The sequence below is a fragment of the Trematomus bernacchii genome, unplaced genomic scaffold (genome assembly GCF_902827165.1).
Source record: "Trematomus bernacchii unplaced genomic scaffold, fTreBer1.1, whole genome shotgun sequence".
Taxonomy (NCBI): Eukaryota; Metazoa; Chordata; class Actinopteri; order Perciformes; family Nototheniidae; genus Trematomus; species Trematomus bernacchii.
The window spans coordinates 520761-546873 of NW_022987547.1; the positions used below are offsets into that span (position 1 = coordinate 520761).

The 26113-nt window shown below is 43.1% G+C and overlaps 1 protein-coding gene across 1 annotated transcript; it reads right to left on the reverse strand.

Moving 5' to 3' along the window:
• Window positions 1-222: 222 nt before the first annotated feature.
• On the reverse strand, window positions 223-24983 carry LOC117476493 (low-density lipoprotein receptor-related protein 1B-like). The gene is made up of 53 exons (XM_034123082.1): window positions 24848-24983; window positions 24039-24161; window positions 23454-23702; window positions 23001-23114; window positions 22741-22860; window positions 22403-22528; window positions 21638-21841; window positions 21009-21177; window positions 20568-20736; window positions 19451-19673; window positions 18953-19072; window positions 18584-18802; window positions 17751-18059; window positions 17367-17585; window positions 17015-17161; window positions 16668-16916; window positions 16386-16556; window positions 16016-16264; window positions 15679-15906; window positions 15296-15544; window positions 14952-15167; window positions 14561-14809; window positions 14205-14432; window positions 13877-14125; window positions 13400-13627; window positions 13017-13265; window positions 12676-12888; window positions 12285-12533; window positions 11937-12164; window positions 11530-11796; window positions 11047-11256; window positions 10604-10783; window positions 10296-10418; window positions 9740-9907; window positions 8521-8736; window positions 8199-8428; window positions 7987-8116; window positions 7561-7754; window positions 7275-7461; window positions 6717-6929; window positions 6429-6612; window positions 6114-6315; window positions 5841-6005; window positions 5493-5711; window positions 5098-5325; window positions 4846-4980; window positions 4103-4301; window positions 3907-4032; window positions 3368-3475; window positions 1256-1483; window positions 877-1177; window positions 633-741; window positions 223-371 (listed from the first exon to the last, which is right to left on the reverse strand). The coding sequence occupies exons 1-53, from the start codon at window positions 24903-24905 to the stop codon at window positions 306-308; spliced, it is 10212 nt and encodes a 3403-aa protein (XP_033978973.1). The 5' UTR covers window positions 24906-24983; the 3' UTR covers window positions 223-305.
• Window positions 24984-26113: the final 1130 nt, after the last annotated feature.

The following is a 26113-nucleotide window of genomic DNA, read 5'->3' on the forward strand; positions in this document are numbered from 1 at the left end:
CATCTTTCTCCATTTGTGTTATTGTGTGGCCAAAACATAGAGAAACAACAAAATGAAAATAATCAAGTTGCAGGCCACAAACTTTGATTTTAAATATATTGGAATATAATCAAACCTGTTCATGAAACCTGGGCTAAATGAGAAGATGAACATGTGTGTTTTAATTGCTAAGGAGCATCAGAAGTAAGTGTGTGGATAGATTTAAAACAAGCAGAGCCAGAGTTTTGGTTAAATGTTTTTCACTTTTATTGCACCATAAGAGTCTTGGGTGTTTACAGGACGCCTTATTTCAGGAAGCAGAACTTCTATGTGAGCTGTAGAGACTTCATCACGAGCGGGGGGTTCTTCGTATCCACCGGGGAATCCAGCTCCTGGGGACAAGAATGAACCTTTACAGTCTAAATCAAGTTTAAGTTCTAAAAAACAATCAAATTAAAATATTGGTTTATGTTTCTGGCTGGATGTTTTGGGGACACATTTTTCTGGACTTAATTGAGTAGGTAACTTTAAAAAAAAAAACCCGGCAGGTTTATTATATAGGTAAGCCATATGAATGGTCCATAATCCAAAAGTAAAAAATAATCTCTGCTTTTTATCCAAATTAATTTCCAGTCTGTGGCCTCGGGGTTTACCTCGCAGTCGGAGTCGTAGTGTTCACACGGCAGACCCATGTTGGCCATCAGAGTTTCCTTTTCTGAGGATCTGCTTCTGATCGTCACCCAGGTATTCCTCACTTGTCTCCTGTTGAAATTGAAATCTCAATGTTAGTTCCTTCATAGATCAGACTTATATCAAACTAAATCATTCTGAAGTAGTGTAGACCAGTATGAATCAGTCCTTTGAATAGACAACAATCTTGCTGGACCTCATTTTTACCTTCTATTGTAAAGAAATCCCGCCGATATCAATACAGCCAGGAGGCAGAAGACCCCCAGGATCATCCCCACATGGCTTTTCCCAGTTTCTGCCTCCTGACAGGACTCTCCCTTGTAACCGTCTTCACACTGGCAGCGGGCCGTTTTGCCCTCCGTGATGCAGCTGCCGTGGCCGCTGCACAGCTGGAGATCACAGGATGTAGAGGACTTTTTTATTGAGGGGACAGAGTTCTGTTTGGCTTCGGGGAGAGGGCGGACGTTGCTGGATTTGCTCCCGGGAGATGCAGAGTTAGGGTTTGGACCTGAAGAGAAAATCAGGGATAGGGTTTAAGTTTTGTTTGATCAATTGTTGGGTTATTAAAGATGTGCATTAGACTCACAGTCCTGTTCATCAGACTGGTCAGGACAGTCCATGTGGCCGTCACAAAACTTGCTGATGCTGAAGCACTTGCTACCGTCGAAGCAGGACTCTTCTCCAGAGGGGCAGGCGGGCAGCGGGGTGCAGGAAGCACCGTAGAAACCCCGACCACATTTACACGTGTTGCCCCCGGGGTAGGGCAGGCACAGGTGGACACATCCGCTGTTGTTCTTGGAGCAACTATTAGTTCCTGGAAAAATATTGGTAAACAGATGTAGACCGTCATTGGGAGGACAATCAAATGTAAAGCTTTTCACACATCAATTAAAACATGAGTAAAAAAAAACAACCTTGAATAAAATCAATTAATTTCTTTTTAAATCAGAAGTTGTTTTCAGTTCCTGACAAGTCTCCAAAGTATCAACAGAATGTATTAGTTTATTTTATAGGATCCTCTTTAACTTCCACTATGGTTGCTCTTCATCCTGAAGTTTATTTTTGGAATAGAAATGACGCATTTCCTATACTTGGCAAATATGCTCCTTGTGTCTATATGTTGTGTCATTATGGGAATAGACATGGCACACAGCAGATCTACTCCCATGACTATCAACACTGTTAAGGCAATTTACAAAATGTCTGTACATAATGTACACAAAGGAAGGCCTCCTGGCTGAGTGCAATTACATATTCTGCTTTGCCTCTGTGAGGAAGCTTTCAGTGCCAGGCTGAACATGTGAAACAAGGGTGTGTCGAAATGTGTGAATGGATAATTGTGAAAGAAGAATAATTGGGCTTCTGGATGTGTGCCAGTTTGTCTTACAATGCTCTGTACTATTGTGCAAAGATCCATGTTGACAACTGTGCACCATCTTAGAATTTTAATATTCAACGTCAAAGATTTGCAGTGATCGTAAACACAATACCGCTTTGATTATGACCCCAGCTGAAACTGTTATGCAGAATTTGATATTTTCACACTAAATCAATAAAGACCGTCTTGTATGATTGGCCTCTTCAGTTATTCCCAAAGTATTTGCCTTGTCTGTCTCACTTTGATTCAGATGCTACTTTAGTGGTTATGAAGTTTATTGATGTTGGTTATACAAGCATGTTGTTAAACATCAGCAAGACTTTGCTGTGAAACCATATTTGTGCACATGTATGCTTTGACTGCAGGAGTGTGTGACAGTCGGGAGAATAAGCAAGAGGGAGTGTGATGAGATCGATTCATCGTGGCTCTTTCCCACAGCTTCCAGCGCCGTCTCTCTGCAGGGTCACATCACTCTATTCAACCATTCAACTCAAACTGAGCCTAAGAGAACCTTTTCATTCTGCCCGGAGTGTCCGATATCACACTTTGTCTGTGTGCTGCATTCAGGAACACAGCTGAGGTTAAAATAGAAGTCTGCAGATCGAGTAATTCCTGACTTTAAACTGATTTGGCATGCTTGCTTTTATAAACGAGTGTGCTGCAGGCCTGTTTGTTAGCATGACAGTCTTTGACGGGCATCATTGTATTATGTGAATAGAATTTCACTGTCGACAAGCCGCTTTCATATTTTCCCTTGTCCGACATCTTCTGATCCGTCAGAATCTACACGTGATGCATGTCAGGATGGCATGTGTAAGTTAAATTGTCGCTGGTGAATCAGCTCAAGTGTTGTGCTATTTTCTAACTTAAATACTGGGACATGATCTTCAGAGAAGCTTAACAAATATGCTCTTAATCAGGATTCTTATATGCTTGGAGAGGATGGTGTTTATTTTGAGCACTTTAGTCTGTTTACAGCTCCATGATGTGCTGTACTACTAGCCAACTTTGCACATTAATTTCCTTTACTTATATACAGTAATACATTTTAGCAGTTGTACTCGTCTCCTGTCACAAGTAAGACACTGCAATCCAAATTAAATGCAAAACTGGATGTTAAACAAGATTTTGTATTTTTAGGTGTTTGTCCTTCTTTGGACTGTGTGATTTAAAAGACTTTATTTTCATAATAATGTAATTCTGTGTTTATTTGTGTCATGACCCCTGCTCCATAGTTTTCTACAGCTTGACATGCTCCCCGTGCCCTCTAGTGGCAAGTGAAGAGTATTCCAATGGTCTCACTTCTAGAAGAACACTTACCGTACTGACTGTCGGTGCTGTAAGCTTTCACTTCCACCAAACTGGTCTTTGTCTCAAACCACATTTGGTTGGGCTGGAGGCCGTCACTGAACCACAGTTTGGCAACATCTACAGTTGGAAATAAGACCAATTAGCAAAAATGTGGCATATAAACATACCGTTTTCTTTCTACAGGGCAGAATTAGAAGCTACTGATAGGGCAGGTAGTGAGAAAATGTGTGTTCTGAATATAAAGATTTAAGTAACAGATCTGATCGAGGAGATGATGCTCGTGATTGTAAGTGGATGTTTAATGATGTAGAACGGTAGAGATTACTGAGAAGAGGTTGTCTAAATTATTCATCGTTACATTAGTCAGCTCCCTGAAGGGGATGAAGACAGATGAGATGCAGGTGAAAGCTAAAATGTTCGGGAAATTAAATTCTACGAGCAGGACTGATCATGTTATTAGAGCCCTAAACCTTCCACCCGGCGACACTATGGGAGCTTGAGTCTTAGGATGTTTTAAAAACGGTGTTGTCCACTTCCCCTGCTCTTACCTTTGTCCTGGCTGACCCAGAGGAGGATGTTCTCAGTATACGTGAAGGAGATGAGCAGACCAGGCCCGGTGTTGTACTGTTTGTATCCTGTTCCATCCACTCTTATAGAGCAGATTACACCTTCCCCTGAAGACAAAGAGTTGTTAAAATAAAATATATGCAAGTCATCAAATATGTGCGGTTTCTTTAAACTCACCTGTGTCAGCCCAGTAGACCCTGTTTGGATCTTGATGGGAGAAGACCAGTGAGGTGGGGATGCTCGACCTCCTCCACAGCACCACTTTGTTACGGCCGTCCATCCAGGCGCAGTTCACCTGGCTCTTCCCACCTGCCACCACAAATGCTGTGTAGCAAAGTAGTCCCGAGGGGGGGTGCAGGGCGATGGATGTGGTGCCCTGCGGGGATGAACAAAACCCAGGCTTAGTTTACAAGGGAATACAAATAATTGCAAAAACACAAGTGTATTAGGGCAAGCAAGGAAAGGAGATTAAAGACATGAGGACATTTATACAGTGAATAAATCACTAAAGAGGGGACTCCGTACATACGATTGCTTCAAATGTGATACTATACTGTAAATCAAGGTACTTTACATTTACAGACTGATTATTGAGAGATTAGCTCCAGTCCTTTCACTTGGTGTTGTGAGACTCGTGAAGTGTTGTACTATGCGCTCATGAGTCTTGTAAAACACCGTTCTTAATTTTAAAATGCATTGTGTAATCCTGGTAGTAATCCCCAGTTTAAAAAAATGTAACTAATCTGATTATGTACTTTCTGTAACTGTAAAAGATTACAGTTTTAAAAATTCAAAAAAGGTATCCTAATTACATAACGCTGTTACATGTAATCCGTTCCGCAAGCCTGTTAGGGAGGAAGGAGTGAGTGAATATTGAGTTAAAAGAGATGATGTATGAGTGGTGAAGTTCAGCCTGTCACCTTCAGTGATCCCTGCAGCAGCGAGGTGGTGTAGGCATCTTTCCGGGAGGTCACATGAAGATCAGGCCTGGCGACGCTGCTCCAGTAGAGGTTAGAGGTCACCCAGTCCACTGCCAGAGCTGTGACCGCATCGTCCTTGTGTGATGGAGAAGTTTTCGGAATACATTTCACATGGGAGTGACAAGCTGACTTCCAGTTAAATAAATAAAACTCAGGAGTTGATATTTCCTTTGAATAGCTGATTATGCCTACCCCCAGCTTTAGGATTTGTCCTGTAGGAATCAGTCCCTGTCTCGACGTGGAGCCGCTCAGCTTCAGCACATCCACAGATCCCTGTCCTGCATCCGCCACAAACACAGAAAGCTCCTGGATGGACACGTCCAGTGCCGAGGCATCAGTTACCCCGGGCAGGGCTAAGACTCTGCCGTTTGGCATCTTTTTCAGAGCAATACCCTCACGACGCATGGAATTTAAGTGGACCTGCAAGTGAGGGGAAGTTGAGTAAAACAGGAAACAAAAAAGAGTGAGCAGGAGAACAAAATAAGGATTCAATGTGTATTAATTCCAAGTGGGAAAAGTCTCTAAAATGCAAATCCCAGAAGTAGGAAGGAATAAAAGGCCCACGGGTCGTCTGGTCTTTTCCTCACCTGGTAGACTGTGGTGCGAGACAGAAGCATGATGAAGGTTGAATCCGCAGGCAGAGAGCAGGTCTTCTTGTCCTTGGAAAGGAGCAGCCCCTTTGGGCATCGGCACACTGCTGTAGGGGGGCCCGAGGGTCTCGTGGCCGGAGCCAGCAGGCAGAGGTGGGAGCAGTGACGCTGCTCGCAAGGACTGGATATGTCCGGCTGGGAAAGGGCGTGCATCAGCTGGGGAGAGAATTATAATAAGTGTCAATAGCTGGCAACTTCTTAGACATTAATGGTAACAGACATAAAATAAAACCATGTTGAAATTATTTCAATAATAAAACACAGCATTACAAGTGGAAGACTCACTTTGAGCCCAAATGGCTGCCCTGGTCTTTTCAGGAGAACCTTTTGATTTTTGCCGGTGTTCTTATCAGCTGAGCGGATGGTTCTTCTTTTAGTGTCGGACCAGTAGACTCTGTCATTGAAGATGGCCACCGAGAAAGGACTTGGCGTTTCGTCCAACTGGAGGATCTAGTGAAAAAAAGTACCGCCATCATCATTTGCGATCATGAAAGAAATCCTACGATGTTACATTTTTGCAGCCAATAAAGTATTTTTTCCATTTCTGAGGTTGTTTACCTTGACATTTTCTCCATCCAGAGAGGTGGAGCCGATGCAGCGCATCTTCTCGTCGGCCCAGTACACCCGGTTGTCCAGGAGGTCGTAGGCCAGACCGATTGGCCAGTTGAGGCCCTTGCTCACCACCACCTTCCTCTTCGATCCGTCCATCCCGGAGCGCTCGATCTGAGGGGTGCTGCCGATCTCAGACCAAAGCATCAGCCTGAAAGAAGTATGCAATGATGAAAAATAACGGGTTAAAATTTGGAATACATTTTTATAGTACAAGAGGAGTCTCCACAGTTTTTTTTTTTTAAAGTAGGTTGTGCAGCTTACCCTCTATGTGGCAGCAGGACCAGTGAGCTGGGCTGCTCCAGGTCTTCTCCCAGCACCACCGTGTAGTCCTGGGATGTCACCGAGGTATCGCTCAGCTTCACAGCCAGAATCTGGCCCACCAGTCCATCCACCCAGTACAGGTTCTTACCAATCCAGTCCACAGCGATGGAGTCAGACTTTACTCCTATAGCAAGATTTTATTTTGCAAATAATGTTGCTGGGTGCTTTAAATCAAAACACTTATATTCATTCCATTTGTTTATACTTCATATGTTTAGACAGCCTTACCTTTGATGAGTGTCCCTTTGCTGTTTGAGTCTTTCATGTCAGACCAGCGGATGCTCTGGTAGTCGGGGCTCAGCCAGTAAACTCTCTGTTTAGCCCAGTGATAATCCAGAGAGAAGACGGGCCGGTTGGCCGAGGACAGAAGACGCAAGGTGCTGCTGTGGACTCCCTGCAGTAAGAGCTCGGACTGCACCGAGGCCAGAAGCCAAGGCTCGTCTAAAGATGCAAACATGACAGGTGAGTTCTCTATTCAGGAGTGAGTAGCAGAGGCCAATATAAAGAAAGCACACACATTGAAAAGCAAGGATCATGTTATAAAACAAACATGAAACATTTTCCCCAGGCATATAATTTCATTTTAACGTTACGATTGTAAAATTACATGGCTTGATATAGACTGCATATCATGGGGAATGTTAATGGTTTGATTAGTTATACTGACCAAATTGTATCAAAGCGGTTACTTTAAAAAATGTTTGGAACATTTAAAATCTCTCAGACCTCCAATGTTTGAGTCAGCTTCTTAAAGGCATTGCGTTCACACAAGAGACGGTACAGTACCTCTGGTCTTGCAGCTTTTGTTGTCAGGCTCCAGGTAGAAGCCAGGAAAGCAGCTACAGATGTAGGACCCCTGGGTGTTCAGGCAGGTGTGTTTGCACACGGCCTGCGGCACAGTATTGCACTCGTCAATCTCCACACAGTACACAGCACTGGACTGTAGTCTGAAACCAGCAGCACAGTAACACTTCTGCAAAAATGAGGGGGAAAAGGGCATTAGATCGGTGCACCATCCATTTGCAAATAGAGTCAAAAATGATTTGTTTCAGATGCATTTGTCTGTACTGACCGGTCCGTTTGGGGTGCTGACACAGTGGCCCTCACAGCGCGGAGCTGACGGGCTGGAGCAGTTGTGTTGAGCGCATCCCGCGCCCTCGTCTGAGCGGTCGGCACAGTTGGTGAGGCCATTACACACCAGGCTGGGGTCCACACACTCACCGCTGCCACACTGGAAAAGGTGAGAGGGGCAAATTCTCTGGCTGCCTGTAAAAGGCAGATAAAGATACATTGTTCTTCAGAGTTCCTCTAAAATCATTGAAATATATTTCATTAATGCAGGACTAAACATGGGCTATTTCGTCATCCTGCAAATTATTAGAGCATCCTTGTATAACTTATTTTATCCAAATAGTCCCTTACAATAAAAAAGTCTGAAGTAGAAAATAAACTGTTCAAGGGCCTGGCATGGGAGAATATTTGAGGAGAACATGCTCACATTTGTCCTCGTCCATGTCGTTGTGGCAGTCTGTCTTCCCGTCACACCTCCATGACAGAGGGATGCACTGACTGCTTTCTCCACACTGCCACTGGTACTCCCTGCACTTTGCTGGCGACAACACGCAGTTCTGGATACAAATGATGAAACCCAAGTTTTATCCACCGATTCCAAACACTCTAAAAAATCATCCTCATCCTCCCGTTCCTCACCTTCTCGTCTGATCCATCATTGCAGTCGTCTTCGCCGTCACAGAGCCACTCTTTCTGCAGGCACTCGTGGCTGTTTGCGCATCTCAGCTGTGTGGGGCAGCGGGGGGGTCTCATGCAATGCGCCTCATCAGAACGATCGCTGCAGTCCGCGTATCCATCACACCTCAGGGCCTCGGACACACACTGACCACTGATACAGCGGTAATGCTCCATGGCACAGGACACCAAACCTGGAAAGATAAAGCAAATGTGTATTTTATTTTGAAGTTTGTTTTATATACAGCTTACTTGTAGTGAGTTTCTATATATTGACGTGACCTACCACACTTCTCTTCATCAGACCCATCGGTGCAGTCTCTCTCTCCGTCACACAGGAAGGTGTCCGGGATACAGCGAGTGTTGTTGTCACAGCGATGACGGCAGCCCTCGGTCTGACTCGAACAGTCCATTTCGTCAGATCGGTCTTGACAGTCGTTCTGCCCGTCACACACCTTCTCTGGTGGGATGCATCTGTTCCCGTGAGCACACGGGAACTCATCTGAGGAAGAGGAAAGAGACTCCTCAGAAATAATCCATGGCTTTTAGAGCACACATGATCAACTGATTGAAATGCTAAGTATCCAGTTCATACATTGTTTTAACTGGTAGTGTCCTGGAACATAGGTAAATTTAGCCATGTACTAAATAGACACATAGTCCATTTATAAATCTATAAAAACAATTCAGGAGAGAGGGAAAAATGTATCAACAGTACAACTAAAGAGAATGTCATAAGTGTTGTCCACTTACATGTGATGCAAAATATACCAGAAAATAAACTATAAAATGTATGTTGTTACTCGACAATATTTGATTTGATTTAAAAAGGTGACTATGTTCAGTTTAAAACATCAAAGTCACCATTTGATTCACTGTTAAATATTATGGCTTTTAGATAATTTGCCTTTATTAAAACCATGCGACACAATCATGGACACAATCATCGTCCCAAATAAGCAGGTTGTGTCATTGCTTTAAAGGGGACCTATCATGCAAAATGCACTTTTGTATGTCTTTTATACATGAATATGTGTCCCCGGTATTCCAGGGAACTCACCAAGTGTCAGAAAACACAACCCTCTCTATTTTCCTCCATACCCAAATCTCTAAAAAAAGGGGCTACAACGGATCTGATAAAAACTGATCCAGATTTGAACACTGTCCTGACGTCAGGACAGTGGCGCTACGGCTATTGGGCCAACTCCACCAATCAGGAGGAGACAGCCACGGCCATTCGAAAGCGCTGGAGACGCTGTAGTACATATGCCAGGCCAGTAGATGGTGCTGTTCTCACTGAATCTGCCCTTGCAAATCCAGAGCAAAAAAAATTCAAATTGAGCAAAATGAGGCATGGCTAAAATGCATGATCCGTTTGGTATTTTGAAAAAAAAAAAAAGTATAAATATGCCTTATATAGGTATGGTCCTACACTATATTATTCAAATATAGCATGATAGGTCCACTTTAAGCCGATTTCCACCGGCACAATACACATAACAAACCTGTTTTGCACTTGGCGGCACATCCCACTTCGTCTGATCCATCGTTGCAGTCCCTCTCTCCGTCACACAGATGGCTGAACATAACACAATCCAGGCCGTCTTTACACAGCTTGAAACCTGTGCGGCACTTCAACGGGGCGGATTTGGCACCGAGCGCATTGTTGGAGGCTAGGCAGGGAAAAATAATATGCATTTAATGAGATCTGAAGACACACGGTACATATTTTGATAGCTGGGCAAAGAAAAAGTCAAGTTAGGAATTACCAAATTAAGTACAAGAATGTCAAATTAAGGGTTAGAGTGCACAATTTTTCTAGAGGGTGGATGGCGCGTTGATAGGTGGTAACTATGATCGCCGTTAGGTTGCAGAAAGTTAGGGAAGGTTTCTACTGGTTGGTGCCGCTAGGATATTTGGTGCTTAGCAGTTGTGTTATGGGGAATCTTAGGTGGTGCTACTGTAAGTTTTACACACATATCAAACATAAGGAAAATAGCAGTGTGTATTCTCTAACAACAATTCCAACTGCTGTGACTGAAATCAATGAAATTCAATTACAGGGAGCAATAGGATCTTCTGATTGGCACTGCATCTCATCCGAGCCGTCGGGACAGTGGGCGCGGCCGTCACACACTTCTGACTTAGGGAGGCACATCCTGCGGTCGCTGCACATAAAGTCACCTGATGTTCAGGAAGACAAAAGGTGTCAATTTGAGGATCAGGGACAAAACAAAAAGTGGTTGTTTTTGCAACAAATGGCTACTTAAACCCCAAAGCACTTCCACTGTTTTCTATGGAACTCTCATACAGCTGGTCCATGCCATTCATTAGTTGGATAGGTAAACTTTTTTTGTCGCTGGACTTACCTGGATTTTTGCATTGGCTTATACAGTCATTTTCATCAAATGCATCAGGGCAGTCTTTTTTTCCATCACACAGCTGGCTTTGAGAGATACACAGAGCTGAATCTGGACAGAGAACTGATGGAGCGATGCAAGATGATGTGGAGGTGAGAACAGGAGACGCTGATGCAGCAGTAACAGATTCTGGAGAGGAGAAGACTAAGCATTAAACTCAAAAGGTTGTAGCAGACAGTCAGGACTTTTGGCTAGCTAACAGATCTAATAAAGAGTGAGATTAAGTACAAATGTAGTTATATTTAATTTGTTATGAGATGTCATCACTTCCATTGTTACGTTTTTTTAAATGTATAACACTAAATCAGAGCTATCAAACCTGTAATTGTATTGTTATTTTGCAGCCGCAGTAGCATTATGACCAATTTCAATAACGGAATCTGCAGCCTTACCGCAGCCCGCCTCATCCGACCCATCCAGGCAGTCCTTCTCTCCATCGCACAGGAATGTGTTTGGGATGCATCGCTTGCCGCAGCGGTGCTCGCAGCTCTTGGTTTTGATCCAGCAGTCCCGCTCATCCGACTGATCCTGACACTGCGGCTTGCCATCACACACCTCGGCTGCAGGGATGCACATCTTCCCATGGGCGCACTGAAACTCACCTGGGGTGGAGTACAAAGAAAAATGATGACTATCTGAATTACATAGTTTCTTCAAAGTTCTCATTAACAGAACAATGTACAGGAAACTGTCACTTTCATTTGTTTTACTTTAGTTTTTAGTTTAGTGTTCAAGATTGCAGTTTTTCTCAGTGTATAGGGTACAGCAATTGCATTACATTTTGTTATCAGTAAACAGTTTTGAAAGAAAATGCATATAGTTCAAAAGTGTCAACCATTTTTCCAAGCCACTTAAAAACTTTAAAGTGAAATTACCTTGTTTGCATATTTCTTGGCATCCCTGTTCATCAGATCCATCCATACAGTCTTTCTCTCCGTCACACACGTGGCTGTACAAAACACACTCTTTTCCGTCGTCACAAGGCTTTGAGCCCAACCGGCACTTCAGGACGTTTGTTCGAGCTACAGATGAAACTACGTTCGGGCAGTCGTCCTCATCGGAGCTGTCGTGGCAGTGAGAGCGGCCGTCACAAACCAGACTCTGCGAGACGCAGCTCCTCCGGTCTTTGCAGCGGAAGTCAGCTGTGGAGGGGGAAATAAATAAACAAGTGGAATTGTGTACATTTTCTGATACTTAGAATTTTCAAAATAGGCATTGAGGTCAGAGAAAAATAGTTTGAAACAAATTTGAATGTGTTAAAGTTAATGACGTAATGACTTACTCCTGTAAGGACATCTTTTCACACAGTTCTCATCAGACCCATCAGGGCAGTCTTTCTTTCCATCACAAAACTGTGTCGGGCTGATGCATAAAGAGGAGCCTGGACACAGAGCTGAAGGGCTGCTGCAGGGGGGGTTGGTGGGGGGCTGAGTAAATGTCTCGACAGGTGGAGGTGATTGAATTGAGCGCACATTTTCTGGAAGACTGGTAGAGACAGTGTTTGTAGCATCTAGAAGATAGATAAGAGTAATAAGTTTCATAGCAAACCAACAGGAAAGTGTCAAAATGTTATGCTACTGTATAAGAAACAGCAAAGTGGGCTTTCTACATGCTTTGAGTGAACACTCACCACATCCTACTTCATCTGATCCGTCCCGGCAGTCTCTCTCTCCATCACAGACGTGGCTGAAGAGAACACACTCTGTCCCGTCTCCACACAGTTTGGTGCCGATGCGACACTTCAGGACGTTTGCTCCAGCTGCAGGAGGAGTAGCGTTCGGACAGTTGAGCTCATCCGAGCCGTCGTTGCATTGAGAGCGACCGTCACAAACCAGACTCTGCGAGACGCAGCTCCTACGGTCTTTGCAGCGGAAGTCAGCTGTGGAGGGGAAAATAAATAGAAAAGTGGAATTGTGTAAAATTGTTCTGTATACTTACAATTTCAAAATAGGCATTGAGGTCAGTGAAAAATAGTTGGAAAGTAATTTGAATGTGTTAAAGTTAATGACGTAATGACTTACTCCTAGGACATCTTTTCACACAGTTCTCATCAGACCCATCAGGGCAGTCTTTCTTTCCATCACAAAACTGTGTCGGGCTGATGCATAAAGAGGAGCCTGGACACAGAGCTGAAGGGCTGCTGCAGGGGGGCTGAGTAAATGTCTCGACAGGTGGAGGTGATTGAATTGAGTGCACATTTTCTGGAAGACTGGTAGAGACAGTGTTTGCAGCATCTAGAAGATAGATAAGAGTGATACGTTTCATAGCAAACCAACAGGAAAGTGTCAAAATGTTATGCTACTGTATAAGAAACAGCAAAGTGGGCTTTCTACATGCATTAAAGCTTTGAGTGAACACTCACCACATCCTACTTCATCTGATCCGTCCCGGCAGTCTCTCTCTCCATCACAGACGTGGCTGAAGAGAACACACTCTGTCCCGTCTCCACACAGTTTGGTGCCGATGCGACACTTCAGGACGTTTGCTCCAGCTGCAGGAGGGGTAGCGTTCGGACAGTTGAGCTCATCTGAGCCGTCGTTGCATTGAGAGCGACCGTCACAAACCAGACTCTGCGAGACGCAGCTCCTACGGTCTTTGCAGCGGAAGTCAGCTGTGGAGGGGAAAATAAATAGAAAAGTGGAATTGTGTAAAATTGTTCTGTATACTTACAATTTCAAAATAGGCATTGAGGTCAGTGAAAAATAGTTGGAAAGTAATTTGAATGTGTTAAAGTTAATGACTTACTCCTGTAAGGACATCTTTTCACACAGTTCTCATCAGACCCATCAGGGCAGTCTTTCTTTCCATCACAAAACTGTGTCGGGCTGATGCATAAAGAGGAGCCTGGACACAGAGCTGAAGGGCTGCTGCAGGGGGGGTTGGTGGGGGGCTCAGTGAAGGGTGCCACAGGTGAAGGGGTGTCATTTAGCCGGACATTTTCTGTAGCAGTTGTAGGGGAAACCTCTAAGACATCTAAAGATTGAAAAGGAGTTCCACTTTAAAAACGCATTCATTTAATCTAAAGGTTTGAGATTTCTGGTAGTCACCATTTAAGCCAATGTCATCAATGCCCTTTCTGAACTAGTCTATTTGAAGCATTAAACAATTTGACTCATTAGGCTACGAGGAAAATATTTGAAATGCAGAAAATCTGAGAGTGCAGGTTCATCAAGCAGCTTCAAAAATATTCCACTTTGAGAAAGCAACACGTTAAAAACTCACCACATCCTTCTTCATCTGATCCGTCCCGGCAGTCTTTCTCTCCATCACAGACGTGACTGAAGAAGACACACTCTGTCGTGTCTCCACACAGCCGTGAGCCGATGCGACACTTCAGGACGTTACCTCGAGGTGCAAGCAGAGCTACGCTCCCACAGTTGAGCTCATCGGAGCCGTCATTGCAGTGAGAGCGGCCGTCACAAACCAGATTCTTCGAGACGCAGCTGCGACGGTCTTTGCAACGGAAGTCAGCTGTGGAAAGAAAAACATTTTATTAGACATAAACATTCTGACGCATATCTCCGAGACTCAATTTTAAATAAAGACTTACTCCTGTAAGGACATCTTTTCAAACAGTTCTCATCAGACCCATCAGGGCAGTCTTTCTTTCCATCACAAAACTGTGTCGGGCTGATGCATAAAGAGGAGCCTGGACACAGAGCTGAAGGGCTGCTGCAGGGGGGGTTGGTGGGGGGCTGAGTAAATGTCTCGACAGGTGGAGGTGATTGAATTGAGTGCACATTTTCTGGAAGACTGGTAGAGACAGTGTTTGCAGCATCTAGAAGATAGATAAGGGTGATACGTTTCATAGCAAACCAACAGGAAAGTGTCTAAATGTTATGCTACTGTATAAGACACAGCAAAGTGGGCTTTCTACATGCATTAAAGCTTTGAGTGAACACTCACCACATCCTACTTCATCTGATCCGTCCCGGCAGTCTCTCTCTCCATCACAGACGTGGCTGAAGAGGACACACTCTGTCCCGTCTCCACACAGTTTGGTGCCGATGCGACACTTCAGGACGTTTGCTCCAGCTGCAGGAGGGGTAGCGTTCGGACAGTTGAGCTCATCTGAGCCGTCGTTGCATTGAGAGCGACCGTCACAAACCAGACTCTGCGAGACGCAGCTCCTACGGTCTTTGCAGCGGAAGTCAGCTGTGGAGGGGAAAATAAATAGAAAAGTGGAATTGTGTAAAATTGTTCTGTATACTTACAATTTCAAAATAGGCATTGAGGTCAGTGAAAAATAGTTGGAAAGTAATTTGAATGTGTTAAAGTTAATGACGTAATGACTTACTCCTAGAAGGACATCTTTTCACACAGTTCTCATCAGACCCATCAGGGCAGTCTTTCTTTCCATCACAAAACTGTGTCGGGCTGATGCATAAAGAGGAGCCTGGACACAGAGCTGAAGGGCTGCTGCAGGGGGGCTGAGTAAATGTCTCGACAGGTGGAGGTGATTGAATTGAGTGCACATTTTCTGGAAGACTGGTAGAGACAGTGTTTGCAGCATCTAGAAGATAGATAAGAGTAATAAGTTTCATAGCAAACCAACAGGAAAGTGTCAAAATGTTATGCTACTGTATAAGACACAGCAAAGTGGGCTTTCTACATGCATTAAAGCTTTGAGTGAACACTCACCACATCCTACTTCATCTGATCCGTCCCGGCAGTCTCTCTCTCCATCACAGACGTGGCTGAAGAGGACACACTCTGTCCCGTCTCCACACAGTTTGGTGCCGATGCGACACTTCAGGACGTTTGCTCCAGCTGCAGGAGGAGTAGCGTTCGGACAGTTGAGCTCATCTGAGCCGTCGCTGCATTGAGAGCGACCGTCACAAACCAGACTCTGCGAGACGCAGCTCCTACGGTCTTTGCAGCGGAAGTCAGCTGTGGAGGGGAAAATAAATAGAAAAGTGGAATTGTGTAAAATTGTTCTGTATACTTACAATTTCAAAATAGGCATTGAGGTCAGTGAAAAATAGTTGGAAAGTAATTTGAATGTGTTAAAGTTAATGACTTACTCCTGGAAGGACATCTTTTCACACAGTTCTCATCAGACCCATCAGGGCAGTCTTTCCTTCCATCACAAAACTGTGTCGGGCTGATGCATAAAGAGGAGCCTGGACACAGAGCTGAAGGGCTGCTGCAGGGGGGGTTGGTGGGGGGCTGAGTAAATGTCTCGACAGGTGGAGGTGATTGAATTGAGCGCACATTTTCTGGAAGACTGGTAGAGACAGTGTTTGTAGCATCTAGAAGATAGATAAGAGTAATAAGTTTCATAGCAAACCAACAGGAAAGTGTCAAAATGTTATGCTACTGGGCTTTCTACATGCATTAAAGCTTTGAGTGAACACTCACCACATCCTACTTCATCTGATCCGTCCCGGCAGTCTCTCTCTCCATCACAGACGTGGCTGAAGAGGACACACTCTGTCCTGTCTCCACACAGTTTGGTGCCGATGCGACACTTCAGGACGTTTGCTCCAGCTGCAGGAGGGGTAGCGTTCGGACAGTTGAGCTCATCGGAGCCGTCGTTGCATTGAGAGCGACCGTCACAAACCAGACTCTGCGAGACGCAGCTCCGGCGGTCGTTGCAGCGGAAGTCGCCTGAACAGAAAACAAATTAAGCCCTCTTAGGTTGCAGGACACATTCTAAACAAAAAAACACCCTGCAAACATTGGCAAACAGGGAAATGTATATATATATATATATAAACAAACTCCTTACTTCTAGAGGGACACCTTTTCACACAGTTCTTTTCATCAAAGCCATCAGGACAGTCTTTGAGCCCGTTGCAGAACTGACTCGGAGAAATGCAGAGCTGAACAGCAGAATTGGGACAGAGCACAGCAGGGCTGCTGCAGGCCGGCGCGACTGGAGCAGGAGGTTTGAGTGGTTCTGAAAATATCCAATTAGTTAAATTAAATAAATGGATATTTCATAAAAACAAAAATAGAATGAGTCAGTAAGTCAAACTGCATATTTCAGATAACATCCTAGGAAACTCACCACATCCCTGTTCATCAGATCCGTCCTGACAGTCCTTCTCCCCGTCACACACGTGGCTGTATAAAACACACTCAGTCCCGTCTTCACACAGCTTGGAGCCCGTGCGGCACTTCAGAGTGTTTAACGGAACTCCAACTGAAGCTACGGTCGGACAGTTGACCTCGTCTGAGCCATCACGACAATGAGAACGACCGTCACAGACGAGAACCCTGGGGACACAACTCCTACTGTCCTTGCACTTGAAATCTCCTAAGATTGGAAATGGAGGCAGAAAAGAAAGGGTTGCACATTTAAAGAGGTGCTCTGCCATTTACAAGAAACAATAAAAAGTGATATAGATACTTCACCTTTAGATGGGCATGTGGTTACACAACCATCCTCGTCGTCTCCATCAGGGCAGTCCTTTTTCCCGTCACACAGCTGGGCTTGAGAGAGGCAGAGTGATGTGTGTCGGCACAGCACAGAGGGTTCAGTGCAAACTGGAGTATCTGGCACTAAGAAGTGAAAATGAAGTTAAGTCAGGGTAAAAATCTGTCGCTTTCATACACATGTTCTCTGGCTGTAAACTGGTCGTTTGCACTTGTGAGTCACTACAAGCTAAAAAAAACTAACCGTAAAGAAAATAAATCTTAAATTCAGATAAAGTAACAAAATTATTTTTTTTGTATTTCTTCTTTAAAAACATTAACTTGTTCTGACCTGGGCGGACGTTCTTCAGTGCAAGGATGACACTGAACACACGCCCTCTCACAGGCATGTCCTGGATGGCCCTCCCGTCACGCCGGTCCCACAGAGTCAGGACATTATCCGAATGGGACAGCAGGAAGGGCTCAAAGGCAGATATGACTGAGCCGGAAATGTTCCATCTCCTGCCAGCTTTGTGGCTTTTCGCCTGCAGCAAACTCATCGTGGTCAAACCTGTAAGAAGGGGAAACCAACACTGTTTTGCAACTGAATGAAAGACTTTGAACACAGTCATCTCTTATTGTTGCAGCATCAATCCAAATCAATCACATGTACTGTTTTATTGCTTTAAGCTAAGTGTTGAGACACAGCTGGTGAAACATTTGACTTCAGACAGACCTGCCCTTTTTGAGTTCCAGAGCAGGCTGTTAGCCCCGAGGTCGAAGACGATGTTCCCCTGGACTTCGTCTGCCAACTGCAGCAGCTCTTTGGCACTTCCTCCCGCCATGCTCATGGTGAGGATTCGGTCTTCCTCCAACCAGATGATGCCCCCCCTCAGCCAGTCCAGATACAGGTCTGTGATCTTCTTGGTCGTACGGTACAGCTGCTGCAGGTTCAGGCTGTCGGCTGTGGAGGTGCCGATGCTGTTTTGGTCACATGACACCCAATAGAGGCTCCCTTTCCTCTGGTCTATTTTAATCAAACAAACTAAAGAGAAAAATAAGTGAGAGTCAATGGAAAGTGTACAGAAAGCTGTAAGAAGACAAAGTAGACAATTGTTCATGGCAAATACTTTAATTCACTACAAAGTATAACTTAAGACTTATTTTCATTGACAATTATTTAATCAATTATCTTTAATAAATCCATGAATCATTCAAACTACAGATCAAGTTGGAACAAGGAAATTGGTGGTGTTAATGAATGCTAAAGGACTACAAAATGCTTTATCTAAATGCATTAATTGTTTTCGATTGACAGGGATAATAATAATAAATTCAATTTATAAAGCACCTTTCATTGCTAACAACAATCCCAAGGTGCTAAATGATTAGTGATATTGAGTTGCTCCTAGTACTAGGATGGGTTAAATGCAGAGAACACATTTCACTGTGTGTGCGCTGTGTGCTCTGCATGTGTGACCATTACAGAGGGTTCCATCCCTCCAATTCTATCTATCTATAACATAAAATACCTTGTCTGCATGAAAAACTTGAAACTCATAGCATTACCTGGCAGAGGTGTTGGGACCACCTCAGTCTTGACCTCGGTCAGACTGGTGCGTTGGATATGGCCGGTTTGGTTGGCCCAGTAGAGCCAGTCTCTGTACCAGTCCAGGTCAAAGGACAGGATCCCGTCGCCAGTGCTTAACAGCTGGGTTTGATCGTAATTTCTCCCTCTGATCTCCAGCAGGTTGATGTCCATGTTGGTGGCATAAACAAACCTTGGGTCTGTGGCAGAAAAAATAAAGATTTTAAAGTTCCCCTTGTGCTTATTACTACTTAGAGAAGGACCAGAGAAAACGGATTGGATAAAACATTTTTTACCCATCTTCAACCAAAAATAGGCAGAGATCCAAAGTAAAGTTTTGTTGAACTTACATTGACATGTCCCATCAGGCAACAGCATTTTGGCGTTCGGACAAGCGCAGGTGAATCCCACCGGGTTTCTTTTAGTTAGCTGGCAGAGCTGACACTGAGTATTTTCACATGCGGTAGAACCTGAATGATGTAAAAAAAAAAAAGAATAGTTAAAAAGAAAAAAAAAAACACAGGACAAAGTAATATTCTCAGATGAGGACGAAACAACTATGGTGCCAAAAAAAAAAAAGGATGAAGTTACATTGTTTTGTATTTCAATTAATTATCCGCTGTTTATGTCATAGATGTCATTTTAAACCGATCAAGTATAAATCAATCAACAATACTCGGGACAAAACATACAAATATGACAACTGTATAGTTTGTTTTGAATCAAAAATGAATCTAACATGGTGCCTAAGAAGAGCATAAACTAAAGTCATAGCCAATTCAGAGAAAGAAATACTCCAATCAACAAGTATATTGCATTAGAATTAAATATCTTGTTTCCATAAGTACCTTGAGGCTGCTGGAGCTCATGGTAAACGGCTAGTGTCGGCAGTGCCCCTTTCAAAAGAAATTTCTTCTGGTTTGGCTGCGTCTGTGGGACCTGCCACAGTCCTCTGTCATCGACCCAGTAGAAGGAGCTCTCAAACACAGCGAGGCCGAGAGCCGCCCCCCTGCTGAACAGGCCTGTGAAGGAGAGGTGGCCGGTCCCGTCCATCGTCACCATCTCTATGGACTGAATGAAACGAGTTATTGTTCACTGCATGTTAAGCATAAACATCAAATGGTTCACAAAAGTATTCTGTAGTGATAAACAAACTTTGTTTTAAAAAGAATGGTATTATACTCTCTCCTCATCATGAATGAGAGTATACAGGGCCGCCCCTCCCTACACGGCGATCACGCAGACTGCGTGGGGCCTCACCTCGGGGAGGGGGCCTCACCTCACCTCGCGGAGGGGGCATCATCTTGCGGAGGAAGCCTCAACCGAGCGCACCTTTATGCGGTTATGCGGCACAATTAGTGGAAGCGCGGCACAGTTTGCCCGCTGCGAGGCTCCACTAGCACCGCCACCCACCCCCCCGTTGACGCTCGCGACACAGAGGGCCTCATCATATAACTGTGCGTGGGGCCACAAGTTGGCCAGGGACGGCCCTGCAAGTATAACTATTTCTCCATCATTAATTCTAATCATTCATTACCTTAGAGTGAAATGAACAAATGTTTTAAAGTTATGTAACCCAACCTATAGATTTAAAATTCTCTTAAAATGTGGTAATTTGTTATTCATCAATTTACTGTCCAGTTTTACTACTGACCGGAGTATTCCTTAACTAATCCAAATTATGGATTTATTTTGTTGGCCGAAATAGTCTAAATTGAAATACAAAGAGTCTGTAAACAGTGGAATACAGATAGTATGGAAAGTTTTTAATTTAAATTATATTATATTCAGCTGTTTCAGTTTCCTGCTATTTTGCATGCTCAGCATTATAACTCTAAAACATTACAATGCATTTAAACTCCACCACTATGTATATCCGTTTCTCGCCTTCTTAACATGCTGCTGTGACAAAAAATGAATTAAATAAATCCTAAATTGGGATCAATAAGGTACATCTCATCTCACCTTCTTGAAGTTGCTGATCCAGTACAGCCTCCTGGCAGCGATGTCTGCAGTGAGGCTGTGGGCCGCCTGGGCTGTGAGCACCGCCAGAGTGTTTCCATCGGACCCGTCCATCCACGACCTCTCTATCGTCACTCTGTCCCCCGGGCCAGAACTGAACCAGAACATCAGGCTGCGAGGCAGAGCAGAGAATTTAAACTAGCACGGTCAGTGTATTATGATATATTTTGGTTAATTTACCATGGCTGGATTTGAATGTTTGCTGTTCAATAACTCATTCCAATACTTCTGCAACAGTTTACTAAATTATCCATGTTGAATACTTTATAAAAGCAGATTTACCAATTCACTGAGACCAGGGTTATCACTAAATAACATTTAAATATGTCAAATAATATTATGTTTCATCCTATGTAGCAGATAGAGAGAATTAAAGTAGCATGCCTCTCCACAGGTATGAGCACCACATCTGATGGTTTGTTGTGTTTGCTCAGCAGTGTAGTGAAACTTCTCCCGTCAGCTGACTGCATGTAGATTGACTCGGTCTTCTGATTGGACCAGAACAGGTTTCCATTCAGCCAATCGCAAGCTAGACCCGTGATTCCAGGCTCACCTGTTAATGAATAAATCAGACGTCTAATAAGACATTTTTGTTTAGAAATGCCACTATTACCTTCTGCAGTCAGGGTTGAGATTTAAATGTGGACCCCGATGGATTCCACAAAGGGTAACACAGTTGGGGGGTTTTCAGGACTTTAAAAAAACAAATTCAGACCCAAACAAGGGGGAAAAAAACCCAAATTGTTGAATCGGTCAAAAGTTGTGAAAACACATTACAACTCTATTGGATTTTCAAAAGAAAAAGATGCAAACATTTTTACATTGTGTGTTAAAGCCAAGCTAACCAGTGTGGTGAACATCTACCTAGTTAACATTACCATTTTCTCTTGACTCAGTAACTTCATACAACATATATAAAATACATGTCACTATTCAAATTCAAAACCAGCTGTTATTGCCATAACACCTCTAAAGACACAAAAAAAGAGCAACCACATCTTGGATCAACTCACCAGTAAATGTTGTCCAGCTCTGCTGTCCATTACTTTTGTAAATGCTGCCACGGTTGTCGGCCCAGTAGTACCAGCCTCGGGAAACGTCGAAAGTCAAAGCCACTGGGTCAGGAACTGGAGTGTGGATAACTTCAAACTGTTGAGACTTCACATTTAACAGCCCCATAGAGCTCCTCTGCACTATCAGCAGTCTGGTAGCGTTACCTGGACAAATGTATAGAGTCAGTTAGTGGGAATATTTGGATTGTATTAAGTTTCACCTCCTGCTCATTAAACATCCATCAACTACTAAGGTGAGGGATTACTTTACTGACTATATTCGGACAGAAAAAATAACCAACATTTGAGGAGACATCCCGGTAAAACCAGCTCAACTGCTTGCATCTGAAGTCCTGTTTGATCCTTTTGAACATTTGATAGCTTTTGTTATTCGTAAATGCTCAGGCACATCAAAGAGACCTATTAGTACGTCAATGATCTTTTAACCAAGTTCAGTTCATGATGCTTCTTATTTGGGTTTGATCTTTTTCAGAGGATGAAACTAAATCCAGAGTAGGTTAATCACATAACACAATTAGGCTGATGACTAGCTCACTAACACTTAGCAGCTTGGTACTTGCTTGCTGGTTGATGTGTATGGTCTTGTGTTATCTCTGGCTCTAGAAAAGGCTTAGTTGGCACCAAAGGATGAAGGGCCATGCGAGTGTATGATGATTGTATGCATCTTTAGATTTGTACAAACAAGGAAAAGCTTTGCCTCCTTACCTGTAGCTAAACATGCAGTGCCTCCATTTCGTTTGAATCCGTCTCTGCACTGGCAATAGTATGAGCCGACAGTGTTAGCGCAGTGATGCATACAGGGGGCGGAGGGGGGAGCACATTCATCCAAATCTGAGGGAAAAAAAGAGGGTTGTAGCTTGAAATACATGAAGTATCAAAACATATCTAGCAACAGATGATTACAAAGCTGCAAAAAGACACTTCTTAAAACATTCCAGTATGCAAAGAAAGGGGTTAAGGGACCAAGGATGTACTGCAAAAGGCAGGCTCCTACATATATATTTTTTTCAGTTCGCTTTTTGTTTATTTAAAGCCAAACACACCTTCACAGACTGCTCCATTGGAAGAGAGCTTATATCCAGCGGGACAGGTACACAAAGCTCCCCAGGGCTCATTGACACACACGTGGCTGCAGCCGCCGTTGTTCATAGAGCAAATACGACCTGCAGGAGCATTACAGAAATCCATGAACATGTCAGAAACATTATGTTGACATTGATTACCAACAGTTGTGAGTGGTTTGTATTTGCAATTGACATCATTGGAAGACCTCATTGTTCAAGTCAATTTGTCTCAAACCTACCGCAGGTTATGGGCTCATCACTGGCGTCCGAGCAGTGAAACGTCCCATCACAACGCTTGTCTGAACTCAGACACGTCCCATCAGGACACCGTATGCCATCCTCACCACACAGTCCTGTAAGGGAACAGACCATCAATACTTCAACATTGAACTCTTTCTCATATCTACCCTGAGTTAGGGGCCCATTTGGTTGTGTTCGACATCTTTTGACACAACTTTGATACTATTAACACATGCTTTTCACACATAATATCCATTTGCTGGATCGGTCTTCTTTGATCAGCATGTTCAGCACACTAACTTTACTGATTTTGTAGTCATCACATAGCAAAACTGTTCAATTGTGGGTGAACTGACTCCATAGTGCCCTACTTTCCCACAGTCTGACATTTTGGGAAGGTAGGCAATGAAACGTGGATGCATTATAAGATTAAAATCCTCCATATTCCTCACCACAGTCCTCCTCATCAGAATTGTCCTGGCAGTCATTCAGTCCATTGCAGCGCAGCTCTTTGGGGATACAGATGTGGTTTCGACAGGTCCAGTCAGAGTCCATGCATCCCTGTGTCGCTGCACAGTTCTCCTCATCAGAGCCGGTGGGGCACTGCTTTGTACCGTCACAGCGAGCTGAGGCGTCAACGCAGCCGACAGAGTCAACACAAGGGAACTGTCCGGGGGGGCATTCAGGAGAGCCAGGAAGTGCTAGAGGGGGGGGAAATAGTTTCTCTTTCAGTCTACCAGCATTTTATCTTTAGGAACAAAAGTTTTCCACATTATTTCATCTGTTTGATGTAGATTTATTTCGTACGGACTGAAACATCACTTCGTTTTTGTCATTATTATGAAGCATATTTGAAATAAAAACAGATGTAGCTATTCTGGTGAGCCTATTAAAAATATCTGCCCTGTAGAATATTGTGTTAACCATTTCAGACTCCTAAACAAACTATGAAAAATAGTAAAGCAATCATCCAATTTGAATAATGTATTATTGTAAAGAACAGTTGTTTTGCACAGGAATAAGGATAGTGTATCTACCTTTGCAATCCATTTCATCAGATCCATCCAGACAGTCTCCACCTCCATCACATCGCCAGATATCCGGGATACAGTTTCCATCGTCACACCGCCACTGGTCTGGTCTGCATCCCAACATTTGTCCTATAAACATTCAAGAAGTAGGCTTAGGAAATATTTCTGGCTTTCACTGGAGTTTTCCAGTAATTCACTGGATGAATTGTGCAATGTATCTCAAATTAAACCCCCCCTATTCAGATCAGGATTAAAAAAAATTAAGCCAAATTCAAACTGAATTGTAAATGATTGGTGAATTGCTTTTACAATGTGGGCAACAAAAGCCACTGGCAAACTCACACCAAGTCAGTATTACAGTAAAGGAAAAACCTTTGATAAACCGAGGAGGTCTAAACTCGGCACAAAAGGTCGATTGAGAAAACAGAAGGACAAATATAATGCGCACTGCTTTCACATCTTCAAATTGATGTTAAAGGAAAGTTAGCTAAAACAGCATGGGTATATTTTTGATAAATATAACTACCTATTTTCACCAACTCATAAATTGTTTTGACCCAAACGTTACACAAAAAAGGAAAAGAGACAGAGGAACATTTGTATTATAAAAACGCATGAACAAAACAGAGTAACTAGCATTCCAAACAAATATTTTATCTCTGAACCATGGGGTGCAGAAATGTACGCGAAATTGCCTTGTTCGTGTTTAGGCTGAAATTGAAGAACTTGTGGAAACGTGCTTGAGTGTTAATTGTAGGCCAACAAACTCGCTTAATAGGTATAATGCCTTAAAAAACTAATATAATGTTTCTTACCTTGGGAAATGCTCAGAATTGCCAGGAAAATCGAGCAAATTAAGTGTCGAAAGTCCATGTTGGCCCGGCGGCTCGTCGCGAGAAACAGCCTCACCTGCAGGAAATGCTTTAATCAGCTTCACCTGCTGCAGGTGCGCGTGCGATATTCACTTCCGTTTACACACAAATATATAGGCTACGTTGTAGGCTATAAAACATTTACTACAAAACGCACATAATCAACATAATTCATTGATTGACTTTGTGGTTATTTAATCCGGTTTGGAAATGTATATATATATATATATATATATATATATATATTTATGTTTGTTCATTTATTGAAAATGTTGCCGTAGGCTATTCCCAAAAAGCACAAGTAGCCTAAATTAATTAAATAAAGGTAATTTCACTAAAACGACATGCGATAACTTCTAAGGAATGTTCTCCACACACCTCAGATGTGGTAGATCTGTTTAATGTGGTTTCATTTGAAAGAGAGCGAGCTGTTCATGTGCTGCCTTTTGTCCAATGGCTTACACTTACTTCCAGTGATGTGAGTGTTGGAAAGGTTTAGCGTGTTTACACTAAAAACGATTAAAAAAATAATCAAAGCTTTGTACCTAGCATAAAGTCCCCTTGACCAATGATGGGCAACGATCATATTATAGAGTGTCTGAAGTCACTGACTTTTGATTCAAAAGTTAGTGTCAACCTACTTCAAAAGTTTTGAAGTACTGTAGGTTGACACTCACAACTGAACTCACCTAAATATACATTTTCGGAGCAGTGAATTGCTACTGGTGTTATTCCCTCTTGAAGTGCTCTCTGTGATGTGATAAAGCCGTGGGCATTTTGGATAGCATTAGCCTTTTACGCACAGAACGATTGAACGTAAACTATTCGTGTATTGGTACCTTTTCTTTAGGTAAAACTGTGTCCATAAGTTAAACTAAAAAATAAGTTATGCAAGACAGGGTTTGCCAGATAAATGCATAACTACAATTATCGAGATTATAGGGATATAAAACATTAAAAACGTTTCAAATGATCTTTCTTATAACAGCTGTAATAGATTTAACCTCATAACACAGAAGGTTTACTCAAGTAAAAGTAACAATACAACAGAATAAAAGTTAATTCAACAATTTATTTAAGGACAAATATAATGTAACTAAAAGTACATTTGTCTCAATATTATAATGTATAGCTGCAGCTTGTAAATATTGGCCCAGTTCGACTATTTTTTATTCTGATGAGAAGCCTAATATTATAATAATGTATGTA

Excerpts from the sequence above, each read along its gene's own strand:
- LOC117476493 (XM_034123082.1), bottom strand. The coding sequence starts at position 24,905 with ATGGACTTTCGACACTTAATTTGCTCGATTTTCCTGGCAATTCTGAGC. Across the intron at positions 24,162-24,847 it reads AATTCTGAGCATTTCCCAAG|GACAAATGTTGGGATGCAGA; the intron begins GTAAGAAACATT and ends GAATGTTTATAG. Across the intron at positions 9,908-10,295 it reads AGAAGATCCTATTGCTCCCT|CCTCCAACAATGCGCTCGGT; the intron begins GTAATTGAATTT and ends TTCCCTGCCTAG.